At 31.8% G+C, this 17,176-nt stretch overlaps 2 protein-coding genes across 3 annotated transcripts; both read right to left on the bottom strand.

The window, feature by feature from the left end:
* Positions 1-535: 535 nt before the first annotated feature.
* Positions 536-9,929, bottom strand: LOC146919047 (ADP-ribosylation factor 1-like). 2 transcript variants are annotated; one of them, XM_085712316.1, is made up of 8 exons: positions 3,991-4,190; positions 3,176-3,420; positions 2,268-2,380; positions 2,100-2,190; positions 1,427-1,548; positions 1,247-1,306; positions 1,093-1,158; positions 536-934 (listed from the first exon to the last, which is right to left on the bottom strand). In XM_085712316.1, the coding sequence occupies exons 3-8, from the start codon at positions 2,322-2,324 to the stop codon at positions 758-760; spliced, it is 573 nt and encodes a 190-aa protein (XP_085568442.1). In that variant the 5' UTR covers positions 2,325-2,380; positions 3,176-3,420; positions 3,991-4,190; the 3' UTR covers positions 536-757. The 2 variants fall into 2 exon arrangements, 1 of the variants encoding a protein (XP_085568442.1); XR_015011334.1 differs by lacking the exons at positions 536-934; positions 1,093-1,158; positions 1,247-1,306; ... (2 more) ...; positions 2,268-2,380; positions 3,176-3,420 and adding exons at positions 3,582-3,910; positions 4,603-4,662; positions 4,778-4,872; ... (1 more) ...; positions 9,571-9,661; positions 9,754-9,929 and having other exon boundaries at positions 3,991-4,505.
* Positions 9,930-11,052: 1,123 nt separating this feature from the next.
* LOC146919046 (uncharacterized) lies at positions 11,053-15,278 on the bottom strand. The gene is made up of 8 exons (XM_085712314.1): positions 15,260-15,278; positions 14,019-14,129; positions 13,824-13,913; positions 12,972-13,088; positions 12,726-12,785; positions 12,560-12,625; positions 11,412-11,602; positions 11,053-11,323 (listed from the first exon to the last, which is right to left on the bottom strand). The coding sequence occupies exons 2-7, from the start codon at positions 14,073-14,075 to the stop codon at positions 11,420-11,422; spliced, it is 573 nt and encodes a 190-aa protein (XP_085568440.1). The 5' UTR covers positions 14,076-14,129; positions 15,260-15,278; the 3' UTR covers positions 11,053-11,323; positions 11,412-11,419.
* Between the last annotated feature and the right edge of the window lie 1,898 nt (positions 15,279-17,176).

Below are 17,176 nucleotides of genomic sequence, written 5' to 3'. Positions count from 1 at the left end.
CAAAAATAATGTTTTAAATTTTTAAGTCTTAATTTTAAAATTGGTTTTAGAAGAATAAAAAAATTTCAATTTTTTAATTTTTTTGGGCTATTTTATAAATTTTAAATATTTTCAGTCAAATTTGAAAATTGAAAATAAGGACTACGATCACAATTTTTAAAAATTTTGAGGGATCAATTTTCAGTTTAAAAAAATTTAGTGGCAAAAAATGAATTTATGTCATATTTGACGGTGATTTATTTTCATTTACTAAGAAACGTAAATTTGCAAAAAAATGTTTTCCGTTCATTTCCAATAATGATGATAATGTTTCAAATGAGTTTTGTAACGACGACTTAGTTAATGTTTGGTGTATGGTATGTTAAAATTACAGACCCACCAAAATTTTGTAGAAGCTACAAAGTGTAGCTTTTGGAAAATCACTTTGAATAAATGTAATAAGTAGTTCTCCGTTGGAATCTACAAGTCTCTCTTAAGAGATGTCTAATTCACAACTAACCCATTTGCATACCAGATACACACATTCTAACTTAATTTTGTACATAGATCATGATTGAACAAGTTGTGGTCTTGTTACATAAGTTTTAACCCAGGTTTACAGTAAAACAATTCCACATATTATACATTATTCTTAAATGAAACTGGCCAAACTCCACACGTTTGTTCATCAACAACAAGTGCAAAAATACCTGTATGATATACAATAATACACATTATATAATGGAATGAAGAAATTTGACAATTAGAAGTATAAGGTTCACATTGAAGAATATTCAGCAGCTTTTTTCTCCTTCAAAGTTGAAGCCAACCAGTCTAAGCCCTCAAAAAGGCCATCTCCCTTTAGAGCACAAGTTCCTTGTATGTGCCATTTTCTATTCCTTAGATCAAACAGGCCTAATCCTTCACATACTTCCGTTATCGTCATCGCTCCTTTCTACAAAAGAATAAGAAAATATTGACAATCATGGCTAAACTTGACCTCAAAGCAAAACTCAATATGAGGGACTAAAATGGTAGGGTTTCCTACACTCTTCTTAACCAATTGTATGCAGTAGAAAGAACAGAAATAAAAAAGAAGTAACAAAGACTTGCCAGGTCCTGTTTGTTTGCAAACACCAATATGATATTGTTAAGCATAGAAGGCTCGTTTATGGTTGTCTGCAAGTAATCCATGAATCAATTCAGTTTATAATCGCCAGTAATACACACACATATAAAAAACTATAATGAAATTTGATTTTACCACCTGAAATTCCTGCTTTACTTGATCTATTCTCTCACGGTCATGGCAATCAACAACATAAATCTGCATCGATGCACATACTAACGTAAGTGAAGGAAGGAATCTTTTCACAAAATCGTAAGCATAACACAAATTTTCTTTTCACCGAGAAAGAGACATAAAAGCAAGGAAATTGGTTCTTACCATACCATCAAAGTTGGTAAAATAGTTCTTCCAAAGTGGTCTTAAATTGTGTCGTCCTTGCCCTCCAACATCCCAAACCGTAAAATCAACATTCTTATACTCAACTTTCTCCACGTTGAAACCTGCAAGGCAAAATAAATTGTTAAGCCTAACGAAACAACATATAGACCCATGTCAAGTAGGCCCTTCATAAACACTTTCAATAATTTTTTGACAAAAGTATCAACGAAAGTGCACAAACTGGCTTAATCTTCAAAAAGACAGAAATATTATTAGTTAGATATATCTTCAACACTTCTCAACAATTAAAGACACAATTGTCATCGAAATAAAGTACATCTTATATATGTTCTTACAAACTAAAGACACAATTGTACACTTTCTGCGACAGATTCATAGTAGAAAGACTATATACTGATATAGGTAGGGGAACGATACGTAACTATGCTTATTTGTTATGCTCACAGGTGTTATAATTTCAATCATCATATATTGAATAATGTTTATGTTTTAATGAGTAGTTAGCAATTTGAATAATTTTCTGTATCGTACTGTTTATCTCGGCTTCCTAGCTGAGAAGGAAATATCAGATCACAAACTTAAATTCCTTGAGCTACCAACACATGAAATGGATGCAAAATGCAAGATGAATCATGAAGATTATTAGACATACCAACTGTAGGAATAGTAGATACAACTTTTCCAATTTGAAGCTTATAGAGTATAGTTGTTTTGCCAGCATTGTCAAGACCAACCATCACAACCTGTGATCAGAAGCAGATCTTTAGAATAAGCAAGGAAACAAACAAATTTCAAAGAGAAAATAGTTGATGGTTGATACCCGGATCTCAGTGTTGCCAAAGAGGGTATCAAACAGCTTCCGGAAAGCTTGACCCATAATAACCACTTGAAAGCTTTCAATTTCAATTCTAGTTTGCAATTTGTGCTGAGAATCTGAAAAAGAGAGATAGATATAGATTGAAGTGTGGACTTTGAATTTTAACAAAAAACAATACCAACCAATGGGAACTTGTAGCTTAGCCTCTTACTTTATTGATTTCTTCCTTCTTAAGAATGGTGATCCTAATAATATATTATGGACATCACATAGTCCAACCATTGAATTATTCAAAATATTAAACATTTGGCTTGTTTGCTCGCCAAGTCAACATGGCATGTTTGGTGTTGATGAAATTCCAGAGCCAATTTCAGTTCAATAGTTTTGATGTTTGCAATATAATTTTAACTTTGAACATTCTTCATTTTTCTTAATTCCTTTTGCTACATGAAAATAACTTAATTACCTCGACGTTTTCTCATCCAACTGACTAAAATTTGCTAAATTTATTTGCCACAAAAGCAAACTACTTCATTTCAAAAAAAATAAAATAAAAGGGGGAATAGAAAATGGAATATGATTAAAAAAAAATTGTAGACTAATCATGAAAGGTGTTGCCTGTGTTAGATTGTGTGCAATATCATTCGTGTAAATCAAAATCAAAGACATTTTCCTTCAAGTGATTAATAATGTCTGGCACTACTTTGTACACCATTTCAATCATTACATTGTCCAACTCATGGTCTAGAATCCAATAGAACATCGAGAGTAAGGCAAAAGCCTCACATTCAACTGTTGGAAGATGATGAGGAGGAGTACATAACGCCACACAAACATACTATTCGAGTCTCAAATGCACATACATAAGAATATATAACCATGTTCCTTAGAAAATTTAGCATCATTCTTACACTTAAGAGTGCCTATCAAGGAAGAAACCTACTGATCTTCAAAAGCAACTCGATGGATTCCACTTTCCAGTGCAGTGATTTTGCAATTGACAACCCATATCGGATTCATTTAAGAAGGGCATGGCTCTTTTGAGTAACTTGACAAGAAGATGCATTATGCATCCTTGTTATCCCATAATTTCTCATTCCTCCGGCACCAAAGAGTTGTCATATGACTCGAGATTATCCATACGCACAGTCTTGTCCTGTAATTTATTTTCATTTAAGTTAATCTAAAAGTTTTTACGCACGTAATATTATAATTGGTGAACAATATGAACAACATTTAAAGAAAAGCACACAAGTTTTATCCTTATTCAGAATATATTTTGAAATTTAATAAGTCACTGATTAGGATAATATTTAGTAAGTAATGAAATTGTTTTCTCATAAGACAGATCTTTTCAGATGATACGTTCATCGGATAGAGGATAGTTCACTCTCAGCATTCTCCAATTTTCTCTCATAGTTTCCTTCACAACTCTCATAACAGGAAAATGGACCCATATTTTATTCCAGATACACAAAATTCTAACTTAGTTTTATACATAGATCACGATTGAACATGTTGTGGTTTAGTATTTACATAACATGGGTTTATACTAAATCTTTTCCTACAATCTACATTACTCTTGAATGAAACTGGTCAAACTCTACATGTTCGTCGTCAATGACATGGGTGATGGGCCAAAATACCTGTAGTATACAATAAACCCGTGATGTCATGAAAATAATGAAGTATGAAACTCGTGAACAACGGAGAGTGTAGTTCAAACCTTAACAATTAGAAGGATGAGGTTCATGTTGAAGAGCATCCAGCAGCTTTTCTCTCCTTCAGAGTTGAAGCCAACCAGTCCAAGCCCTCAAATAGGCCATCTCCCTTAAGGGCGCAAGTTCCTTGTATGTGCCACTTTCTATTCCTTAGATCAAACAGACCTAGTCCTTCACATACTTCTGTTAGCGTCATTGCTCCTTTCTACAAAAGAATAAGAAAATATCGACAATCATGACAAGACTTGAGCAAAAAGCAAAACTCAAATTGTTTGAGGAGAGTATTTTGCTCAAGCTAGCCTATAAAAAAAAAAAAAAATTCTTTTAAAATATTTGAGAAGGTGGAAATTATTATATGGACATAAACAAATTTACATCCAAAACATAGTATTTAATATAAGTAATAAATAACAATTGAAAGAACATAAATAAAAAAGAAGTAACAAAGACTTGCCAGGTCCTGTTTGTTTGCAAACACCAATATGATATTATTAAGCATAGTAGGCTCATTTATGATTGTCTGCAAGTAATTCATGAACCAGTTCAGTTTATAATTGTCAATATATAATATACAGATATGCACATATTAATACTATCGCGAAATTTGATTTTACCACCTGAAATTCGTGCTTTGCTTGATCTAATCTCTCACGCTCCATGCTATCAACAACATAAATCTTTATAATTGCACATATTAATGTAGGTTAAAGAAGGAATCTTTCATAAAACTGCCAGCATTGTATATATTTTCTTTTCACTGAGAAAGAGACAAGCAATGAAACTGATTCTTACCAAACCATCAATGTTGTTAAAAAAGTGCCTCCAAACTGGCCTTAATTTGTGTAGTCCTTGCCCTCCAAGATCCCAAACTGTAAAATCAACATTCTGTTGGATCTTGTGTTGGGGGTCTGCTGCAATAACTTGACCAAGAAGATGATGAAGATGAATACGATGAAGTGTGCACATAAATTCCAAAGATTGTTGTATATCTTGATTGTTGGGAAGAGGCTGCTGCACTTGAAACCTGAAAAGTTTGATCGTTATGCATGTAAACTCAAAGCGTATGGGGTTGCCATACTAACCTTTAGGTTCGATTCGCCCCCACCAATAACTGTATATTGGATGCAATAAGGAATGACCGGCGAATCCCCTTCAGGATACTATGAGTTCCTTGACGTGTATTGCACAACCACACCAAGCGTATCTCCTAACAGTATTTTACAGATTTATGGTTCCAGCAATTCACTCATGCATTAGAGAATTGATGGATGATTTAGAGTAAGAGAATGATGGAGAATTATGTTGTTAATGTAACAAAATTCTGTCCAAAGTTGTGTGTTGTTGTTCTGTTGTGTGTCCAACTAATGCCCAAATGCCAAGCATTTATAGTGCATTATATGACCCTTCATATGAGAGAAAACACCCCTTTGATTTGAAACAATGTTATGGTTCATTAAACATCCCTTTGTCAAAGGTTATAATCATATACACTTGAATCAATGCAAAGGTTCATTAAGCACCCTTTTGTCAAAGGTTATAATCATATACATTTGAATCAATGCAAATGTTCATTAAGCATCTCTTTGCGAAAAGTTCCAATGTATATGAATGATTCCCATGAAGAGTTACAACTTTTGATTTAAAGTGATTCCATTATTTTGGAAATCACCAACAATCCCCCACCATTTTCAAAATACTAAATCACATAAATCCGGAAATTCCATGCCTTCAGTAATGGTATCTCGCGATTTGAACCATTACTTAGTAAGTTAAGTTTTCGCTCATTCCCAAATAGTATGGTAGGCAAGCTTTGAACCAACTATTCATTAGAACAAGTGTGCATAACTTACACATAGAATCTCGGTACCATTGATAAAGAGACTTGTAAGATGACACATTAAGAAGGCCTTGTGTCATATATCCCTTTTCATGAGAATTTAAGAGTCAAACCCTTGAACTCCGTGAAGCGGCCAAACTTCATTCTCACATAGGTAGACTATATCGGAAATGCCCCATAAGTATGCATTCCAGCAAATATATGCTATATGTCCATTAAGAGGAAAACCTCATCCTACCCTTTTTCTTCTTATGGTCCAAGTACTTTTACCCCTTGGGATGTTATCTATTGTCAAGTACTTCAATCACTCTAATAGTGTACTTTCACCATTGAACCCAAGACTTGATGCTACTCAAGTGTGGGTTGAGTTTCCACCATTGGTGATCAATTAGATTTGGGTTTGTACCACATCCCTAATAATGTCTTCAATGTATTCAACATCATTTCCAAAGACATCATTCCTTGTCAATCATTTCGTCAAATAATTGCAAGATTTTCTTTTAACTTTTATAAACTTTGAATATTCAATTCTTCACATAGATTTTTAATTCTCATAGCTATGTCTATGGATCAACTTATATACTCTTGATAGTATTCACCAACTATCATCAAACTATGACACACTTTTGTCAATTGAGTATATTGTAATAATGCACAAACTTTTATGTCATTACATCTTTGCTATAACAATATTTAACATGCATTTCAATTTGAACTTCAACTTTTCTTTTATATCTAGCCAAGATATATCATACATTGAATGCATTAAACATACATAGCAAAATAAAAATCGATCATAAAAGAATGTCATAGCCAAACTTCATAAGATGGGATTAAACATGTAAGTCATATACTCCACATAAAATTAAATATAACACAATCATTTTGATTTTAGTTATCATATAACTAATACATATATCATAAATTCATTGTGTTAAATTTAAGTTTATGTTTAAATATGTTCAATACTAAATTTCAATAAACAATGACATAGAAGAATAAACAATGAACCAAAATCACAATATTTTCTATGACTTTCTTCCATGAACATATATCAACTTACAATAATTCAAAACATACCCAAATTATTTTAATATCATGATAAACAAGAAATTAACCATTACTTTTCATATTATCATGTACATATGATATCAACACAATATTAATGATAATAATTTCTTACACAAAGTAAATAATATCATTAAAGCAACCACTTGATATTTTGACAATTTATCTACACTACTTTCATAAATAAAATAGTGTTTAAACATTCTTAACATATTACTATACTCATCAAAATTCATATACTTGAACAATTTCTAAATCATGTATATATATGTCACCACATGTTAAATCTAACATATTCATATTTACTTAGATACTATACACATGCATTTAGAACACTAAATATTTCATAATAGATAATCACTTATATGCACATTATCTCATGTTCAAATTCACATCAAACAGATTTCAAACGATAAATTTCATACATATCAAAATTTATCATGCATATATTATCTACAACCACATGTAAATTAACAAAACACATCACATATGAAATATTTATCCATAAATTTCCACAACATATGTTCATAAAACGAATTTGTTTACCGTTCACCGTAGTCATGGATGAAAATGTAAGCTTTCATCTCTCCTAAAATTGCAGCCATTAATCACAAGTAAATCATAAATCGAACCTAAAGATTGTTGGATCTTGTGTTGGGGGTCTGCTGCAATAACTTGACCAAGAAGATGATGAAGATGAATACGATGAAGTGTGCACATAAATTCCAAAGATTGTTGTATATCTTGATTGTTGGGAAGAGGCTGCTGCACTTGAAACCTGAAAAGTTTGATCGTTATGCATGTAAACTCAAAGCGTATGGGGTTGCCATACTAACCTTTAGGTTCGATTCGCCCCCACCAATAACTGTATATTGGATGCAATAAGGAATGACCGGCGAATCCCCTTCAGGATACTATGAGTTCCTTGACGTGTATTGCACAACCACACCAAGCGTATCTCCTAACAGTATTTTACAGATTTATGGTTCCAGCAATTCACTCATGCATTAGAGAATTGATGGATGATTTAGAGTAAGAGAATGATGGAGAATTATGTTGTTAATGTAACAAAATTCTGTCCAAAGTTGTGTGTTGTTGTTCTGTTGTGTGTCCAACTAATGCCCAAATGCCAAGCATTTATAGTGCATTATATGACCCTTCATATGAGAGAAAACACCCCTTTGATTTGAAACAATGTTATGGTTCATTAAACATCCCTTTGTCAAAGGTTATAATCATATACACTTGAATCAATGCAAAGGTTCATTAAGCACCCTTTTGTCAAAGGTTATAATCATATACATTTGAATCAATGCAAATGTTCATTAAGCATCTCTTTGCGAAAAGTTCCAATGTATATGAATGATTCCCATGAAGAGTTACAACTTTTGATTTAAAGTGATTCCATTATTTTGGAAATCACCAACACATTCTTATACTCAACTTTCTCCACATTGAAACCTGCAATGCAAAGTAAATTGTTAACCCTACAGAAAAAACATATAGACCCTTGTCAAAGAAACCCTTGATGAAATGAATTTAGAAAGTTCCAAAAAAGTCGGTTGGTGATTATTGGTCATAACATGGAAAATCCTACCATAAGCACTGTCAATAATTTCTTGGCAGAAATATCAAAGAGGACAAACAGTGCTACAACAAGTTGGATAGCAGAACTGAAATATAATCTTGTATGAAAGGCAAACAGTTAAGACTCAAGTACTTAACAGCAATTAATACATTAAAGTATAGATTTCACAACTATCATTAACAAACTACTAGCATGTCCAACTTTAGATCTAGCAAAAATAAGATTTAAGTTGTTCGAAAACTAGCATGATCATCAAAAAGCTTCACATGTCTTTACACAGCCAAGGAACCATGTATGCTAGTCTGCTTAACCTCATTCATACCAATACAAAGCAAGGGGAAGAAAAAGCCAAGTAGATAACTGAGGAGCTATTAATGCCAAATAATTCCAAAATAGTATTAGTATTATCTGATACTAATATATGACTGATAGTTGATACCTACCTAAAAAGTACAGCATCAAATAATATTTTAAATCCATTTTAAAAATAACACTTCCAATACTGCCCAGATACATCTTTGACACTTCTTACCAATTTAAGACATAATTGTCACCCGGAAAACAATACATCTTAGATACATCTTACAGGCAAACAACGAAAAATTGTGCGCTTTTTGTGACAAATTCATAGTAAAAAGAGTATATACTGATATAGGGGCGGGAAAGATATGTAACTATGCCTATTTGTTATGATCACAAAATTTGTTTAAAATAATTGTTTATCATCATATATTGACTAATGACTACTGATATGTTTATGTTTTAATGAGTAATTAGCAATTTGAATGCTTCGTTACAAAAATTGAGCATATCCCCCCTCCTCTCTAGATACATTATCAATGTCTATCGGTTGTGCGATATCTTGATTTTTAAAAAGTTTCCATATATGTCTCTACTGTAATTGTATCGTACCACTGTATACCGGCTTCTTAACCGAGGAGGATATATCACATCACAAGCTTAACATCCTTGAGCTACCAACACAGAAATAACAAATGTAACGGATGCAATGCAAGATGAATCATGATCAATCCAAAGAAAGTTTTTAAAAAATAAAATTGGAAAGTCAATTATGAAGATTATTAGACACACCAACAGTAGGAATAGTAGGTACAACTTTTCCAATTTGGAGCTTATAGAGTATAGTTGTTTTGCCAGCCATGTCAAGACCAACCATCACAACCTGTGATCAGAAGCAGATCAGCAGAGAAAGCAATCAACCAAACAAATTTCAAAGAAAAAGTACTTGATAGTTGAATAGTTGATACTTGATACCCGTATCTCAGAGTTTCCAAAGAATGTGTCGAACAGCTTCCGTAAAGCTTGACCCATAACCACTTTGGAAGCTTTCAATTTCAATTCTCTGGTGTGCAAATTGTGCTGAGAATCAAAACCAGACAGAGAGAGATTGAAGTGTGAACTTTGAATTCTGACAGACAACCATACCCAATGAGAATTGGTAGCTTAGCCTCTTACTTTATTGATTTCTTCCTTCTTAAGAATGGTGATCCTAATAATAAATATATTATGGACATCACATAGTCCAACCATTGACTTATTCAAAATATTACAAACTTGGTTTGTTTGCTCGCCAAGTCAACTTGGCATGTTTAGTTTGGTTGAGATGAAATTCAGAGCCAATTTCAGTTCAATAGTTTAGTGTTTGCAATTAGTTTAAACCTTCTTCCTTTTTCTTAATTCCTTTTACTGAGTAACTTAATTACCTCCACGTTTTCTCATTCAACTGTCTAATTTCAATTCGCTAGCTTTATTTTCCACAATAGCAAACTAATTCATTTCAAAAAGTAAAATAATAGAAAGTGGAATATGATAAAAAAATTCTGCAGTGTGATGACCCCTAAATCAATACATTTTCCTTTTAGTGATTGATAACGTCTGCCAGCACTTTGTACGCCATTTTAATAAGTACATTATCCAACTCATGGTCTGGAATTCATTAGAGCGCCGAGATTAAGGTACAAGCCTCAAATTCAACTGTTGGAAGATGATGAGGAATACATAATGTTCTCGCCCACAAACATACCATTCCAGACTCAAATGAACATGCATAAGATTATATAATCATGTTTCTCAAAACAAAAACGCAGCATCATTGTTACACTTAAGAGTGTCTATCAGGGAAGGAACCCACTGATCCTCCAAAGCACACTCGATGGATTCCACTTTTTAGTGCGATGATTTTGCAATTGACGATCCATGTCAGAGTCATTTAAGGGCACGAGTCGTTTGAGTAACTTGACTAGTAGATACATTGTGCAGCCTTGTTATCCCATAATTTATCATTCCTCTAGCACCAAAGAGTTCTCGTATGACTCAAGGTTATCCCATACTGTACAGTCTTATCTTGTAATTTATTTTCATTTAAGTTAATCTAAAAGTTTTTACACACTTAACATTATTATTGGTGAAGAATATAAACAACACTTAAAGAAAAGCAAACAAGTTTTATCCTTATTCAGAATATATTTTGAAATATTATCATGGGCTAGGATATTTTTAGTAAGTAATGAAATTGTTTTCTCATCAGTCATATCATTTCAGTAGACACATTCATGGGATAGAGGATGGTTCTCTGTCAGCATTCACAAATTATCTCTTATAGTTTCCTTTACAACTCTCATAGCAGGAAGATGGACCCATCTTTCATTCTAGATACACAAATTCGAACATAATTTTAAATATAGATCATGATTGAACATGTGGTCTAGTATTTACATAATAATCTGGGTTCACATTAAAACTTGTCCTACAATCTACAGCATTCTTGAATGAAACTGATAACCAAACTCTACACTTTCCTTCATCAATTACCTGGCCATAATACCTGCAGTATACAATAATACCAATGATGAAATGTAATGGAATGATACACAAGAATGGAACTCGTTAACAATGGAAAGTGTCGTTCAAACCTTGACAATTAGAAGGATGAGGTTCCTGATCCAGTAGCTTTTATCTCCTTCAGAGTTGAAGACAACCAGTCCAAACCCTCGTAAAGGCCATCTCCCTTGAGGGCACACGTGCCTTGTATGTGCCATTTTCTATTCCTTAGATCAAAGAGACCCAGTCCTTCACATATTTCCATCGGCGTCATCGCCCCTCTCTACAAAAGAAGAAAAAAAAAATATATAACAGTTATGACCAGACTTGAGCACACAGCAAAATTCAAATTATTGGAGGAGAATATTTTTATCATGAAAAGGAAAAGTTAGCCAGTATTACAAATTTACAACATAATAATAATGAGTGATCGCTATAGCACACACTAAAATGCAGCAACTGAACAATTCCAGAAGTTTGTTTCAGCCATCAACCTGGTACATAACATATCATTATCAGCTAATAATAGCAGGGGCTGAAGGAAGGCCACATAAGCAACTCCCCAAAATGAGTTGTGGGAATGTTACAGAAATATGGGAGAAAAACTGGAAGTGAAAATTTGTCTAAACCTAAAATATAGGGATAACAATGGCTAGGATTTGGGTAGGATACTATAGTACTTATCCTCATAACTGCGTTTTCAAAAAACACTTGTACCCACATGGGTAGCAACATCACCGATGGTCATGGTTGGAGATCAGTTGACATACATGTGATTGCGCACTTTTCACACTGCAGTCAATATTGATCCCAAAGCACTGACCAACTTTTTCCATTTAATTATGAAGAATGGGGACAGCATGGAGCAAACACCTTATCATTTATTCAAAGAGGCTTTGACATCATCCCAGCAGTTAAATCATCGCAAAATTTTAAGTTAATAACACATCAGATCAAGATAAGGGTAATAACAATTCAAGACCTTCTAACTAATGTCATATTATTTAAATTGTCAATAAATTGAGTAACGTAAAATCCTAACAATGTTATGCATTATTTCATCCTATACGAGCTTATATGGCAGAATTTCCAACACTTCTCTTAGTATATTCAGTAAACATGTCATTTTGTCACCCAATTATATGCTTTGGCTCTCATGTGAACTACAGTCAGAGATACAACTACAATGTCGGCTCATGCAGTAAAAAGCACAAAAAAGAAAAAAGTAACAAAGGCTTACCAGGTCCTGTTTGTTTGCAAATACCAATATGACACTATTAAGCATAAACGGGTCATTTATGATTGCCTGCAAATAATCAATGAATCAGTTTTTAGTTTGTTTTAAAATGATGCATACGGCATCTTATGCACACATATAACATGATATTGAAGTTTAATTTTACTACCTGAAATTCCTGCTTTGCTTGCCCTATCCTCTCACGATCCAGGCTATCAACAACATAAATCTGCATAAATGTATGCATCTGTATTTAATATCAAACTTGCTACCTTATGTGTGTAGACCTTTCTTTGCAGGCCTAATAGACATGCTAATGATGGTGAAAAAAAGCAAATTTTCACAAAACCGCAAACATACCACAGCTTTTGTTTTCACCGAGAAAGAGATATAAAAGCAATGATTTGATGCTTACCAGACCATCAGTGTTGTTAAAATAGTGCCTCCAAAGTGGCCTTAATTTCTCTTGTCCTCCAACATCCCAAACTGTAAAAACAACATTCTTATACTGAACTTTCTCCACATTGAAACCTGCAAGGAAAAAAAAATTTATAAGCATACTGCATACAGAAATAATATATAGACCCACCTCAAAGAAACACTATGAAATTACTATACTGAACTTTCCTCACATTGATGCCCAAGTGCTTGAAAGAACTTAATACAATAAAGTAGAAATTTAACAACTACCATAACAACCTATTAAAATGTCCAACTTTAGATTTTGCCACCAAAATTATTAGAATGCAACTATTGAAACCCCACCTATAACCGCTAGAATGGCAACTCTTCTTCACGTATTTTGTCCCGAGTAGGCAGCTCGGTTGTTGAACTGAGGTACACCAAGGAGAATACTCTTTTTTTTAAACTTGGTATCCGGCCTAAGGACAGACTAATACTGGGGACCAATCCCACAACTGACTAGGAGGTACCCAGTTGAAGTCAAAGTAAAGCCCTATATGGAGTGGCTTAACTCAGAAACTGATAACCCCTAGAGGATTCAAACTTGAGACCTAGAAAGGAGCAAACTCAACCCGTGAGGGTTGACACCCAAAGGAATACTAACAAGTATCAAGAGTTTCAGGGTTCACATAACTCTATCAAAAAAAAAAAAATATAGTATGTCAATCAAATTCTATAAAAATATGATGTTTGTTGGGCCAAACTTGTATATTTGCATAATGAGAATAACTATTGGTATTTGCTACAGACCAGCCTTAACAGCTACCAACACAGAATCAAAAAGGGGTGGGGGGCACAATTACCAAATAGTGGGAACAGTAGATAGAACTTCTCCAATGTGAAGTTTATAGAGAATAGTAGTTTTGCCAGCAGCATCAAGACCAAGCATCACAACCTATAACAATACAACAACAACAACAACAAGAAGAAGATCAATCAATACAGTAAACAAGAAACCAGAAGAAGAAGAAGAAGAAGAAGAAGGTACCCTTTTACTTACCCTCATCTCAGAGTTGCCAAAGAATGTGTCAAACAACTTCCGAAAAACTTGACCCATCTTCTTTCTAGTTTGTAATTTCAGCTTAGAATCAGAGAGAGAGAGAGAGAGAGATTGAAGTTGAAGAATCAACAACAACAGAACCCAACGGAATGAGGTAGCGTTTGCTTCTTTTTCCTCCTGCTTTCTTCCTTTTTTCCAAGAACTTTCTTTTTCACTGAAAAAAGTTTAACTAAACTAAACTTAATTCGTCGTGAAATACAACAGACTATTCTTTTGTTATAATAAATCTAAACAAAACTAAATATATTCTCTTCTATTTACCATAGGAGGATCAACATAAATAATTTTTCTACTACATGTTTTAAACTATGATTTAATTAATATGTAGGAGTATTATTAATGTATAATTATTTTATGTGTTTCAAATACATTATTTTTAAAAAGAAAATAAGTTTGAAATACCTGAATTGTCACATTGATTAGTTTTTTGGTAGTGAAAAAAAAAACTAATCAATGTGACAATTCAGGTATTTCAAACACGTTTTCTTTTAAAAATAATGTATTTGAAACACATAAAATAATATTAACATGAATTAAAATACGTTTTTGGTATCATTTAATTTTAACTAAATTTTAAATTTTGATAAATATAAAAGTACATTATTTTTAGATATATTTATTCTTTTTTGAGGAAATATATTTTATTCTATACGCATTCAAACGTTTTTTTTTTTAAGGAACGAGTTACTTTGTTTGTTCTTTTTATTGTGTTAATGTGAATAGATTATAAACACTAGTTTCAACGAAATTTTAATATTAATTAAAATTATTTTGATTAGATACATTGTATTTTCATATTGTAACAAATTATACACATATTTTTTAATGACACCAACAATTTAAAAAATATAATATAACTTCTTATCCTTTTTAAAGACACTAACAATATATCATTGTTATAGATAAATTTATTTAAAGGTATAATTAGAAATGAAATATCACCACAAAATATATTTAGTTAAAGGTATAATTAGAAATGAAATATCACCACAAAATATATTCTCTTTATAGATAATATAAATATAAATATACAAATTGTACTATTTTATTTTCATCCGTCAATCTCAATAAATTGAGGACTTCATATTTCGTATAAGTGGAGAGTCCACCTAAATTGAAAACTTGACCCATCTTCTTTCTAGTTTGTAATTTCAGCTTAGAATCAGAGAGAGAGAGAGAGAGAGAGATTGAAGTTGAAGAATCAACAACAACAACAACAACAACAGAACCCAACGGAATGAGGTAGCGTTTGCTTCTTTTTCCTCCTGCTTTCTTCCTTTTTTCCAAGAACTTTCTTTTTCACTGAAAAAAGTTTAACTAAACTAAACTTAATTCGTCGTGAAATACAACAGACTATTCTTTTGTTATAATAAATCTAAACAAAACTAAATATATTCTCTTCTATTTACCATAGGAGGATCAACATAAATAATTTTTCTACTACATGTTTTAAACTATGATTTAATTAATATGTAGGAGTATTATTAATGTATAATTATTTTATGTGTTTCAAATACATTATTTTTAAAAAGAAAATAAGTTTGAAATACCTGAATTGTCAAATTGATTAGTTTTTTGGTAGTGAAAAAAAAAAACTAATCAATGTGACAATTCAGGTATTTCAAACACGTTTTCTTTTAAAAATAATGTATTTGAAACACACAAAATAATATTAACATGAATTAAAATACGTTTTTGGTATCATTTAATTTTAACTAAATTTTAAATTTTGATAAATATAAAAGTATATTATTTTTAGATATATTTATTCTTTTTTGAGGAAATATATTTTATTCTATACGCATTCAAACGTTTTTTTTAAGGAACGAGTTACTTTGTTTGTTCTTTTTATTGTGTTAATGTGAATAGATTATAACACTAGTTTCAACGAAATTTTAATTTTAATTAAAATTATTTTTATTAGATACATTGTATTTTCTTATTGTAACAAATTATACACATATTTTTTAATGACACCAACAATTTAAAAAATATAATATAACTTCTTATCCTTTTTAATGACACTAACAATATATCATTGTTATAGATAAATTTATTTAAAGGTATAATTAGAAATGAAATATCACCACAAAATATATTTATTTAAAGGTATAATTAGAAATGAAATATCACCACAAAATATATTCTCTTTATAGATAATATAAATATACAAATTGTACTATTTTATTTTCATCCGTCAATCTCAATAAATTGAGGACTTCATATTTCGTATAAGTGGAGAGTCCACCTAAACTTAACTTCATTATTATATTTTTGAGGATTGTTATAATACATCCCCTTGTTTCCATGAAGAAGTGTTTTAGCTTTCCATGCCTTTTTCTTTGGACCAAAACCTTCAATTTACCCTAATTAATTGGGGGACTAAAAATTAGTCACCCACGAATATTTTACAAAATAAATATTCAATCAAATATATATTTTTAAAGAATTCAATCAAACCTTATAATGTCACATTGAATTATTTATTTTGTAAAATATTTCAATCAACTTTTTAATGTGTTTGAAATATTTTGAAACTAAATATATTTCAAATACATTGAATTCAATCAAAACTAAATATATTTCTTTTTGGTTTATCTTTATTAATAATTAGCGGGAAGACGGATATTAATGTGTCCGTTTATCCGTAATGTTATTTTATTTTGTGTTGTGTATAAAGGGTGAAAAACAAAGGGTGTGACTCTTAGGATCAAGTGGTGGTATTTAAAGAGTGAAAAATAAAGGATTCCACAACACAAAATTTTAGAAGATGGTTTGGGGCATCTACAAAGAAATAGAAATGATACATGGGGCAAGATGTCACATGAGATTAAAAAAGTATCAAATGAGATGTTGGGAGAATCAAGAGGTTTTGGACCGAAGGATAAAAAATCTTGATGATGGAACGAAAGTGTTCAAAGTAAATATGAATCAAAAGGGATTGTTTTAAAGATTGGTCAAAGTGTAAAAATGTCAAAACTTAGGAAAATTTCAAGAGAGAGACCAAAAAGACAGTTAGTGATGCAAGAAAGAGACCAAATAGTTGTCTCTTGCCAGCAACGTGTGCTTTTTCTTCTTTTGCTAATGAAGGTACCATG

The sequence above is a fragment of the Medicago sativa genome, chromosome 5 (assembly GCF_051527215.1).
Source record: "Medicago sativa cultivar Bolivia chromosome 5, Bolivia_mono, whole genome shotgun sequence".
Classification (NCBI taxonomy): Eukaryota; Viridiplantae; Streptophyta; class Magnoliopsida; order Fabales; family Fabaceae; genus Medicago; species Medicago sativa.
Note: the sequence above shows the minus strand (reverse complement) of the source record. Positions and strands in the feature narration are given on the sequence as shown.

Coding starts and splice junctions, on each gene's coding strand:
- LOC146919047 (XM_085712316.1), bottom strand. CDS start 2,324: ATGGGTCAAGCTTTCCGGAAGCTGTTTGATACCCTCTTTGGCAACACT. Junction 1,159..1,246: donor AAGTAAAGCAGGAATTTCAG/GTGGTAAAATCA, acceptor GATTACTTGCAG/ACAACCATAAACGAGCCTTC. Junction 935..1,092: donor TTGCAAACAAACAGGACCTG/GCAAGTCTTTGT, acceptor ATTCTTTTGTAG/AAAGGAGCGATGACGATAAC.
- LOC146919046 (XM_085712314.1), bottom strand. CDS start 14,075: ATGGGTCAAGTTTTTCGGAAGTTGTTTGACACATTCTTTGGCAACTCT. Junction 13,914..14,018: donor TTGGCAACTCTGAGATGAGG/GTAAGTAAAAGG, acceptor GTATTGTTATAG/GTTGTGATGCTTGGTCTTGA. Junction 12,626..12,725: donor AAGCAAAGCAGGAATTTCAG/GTAGTAAAATTA, acceptor GATTATTTGCAG/GCAATCATAAATGACCCGTT.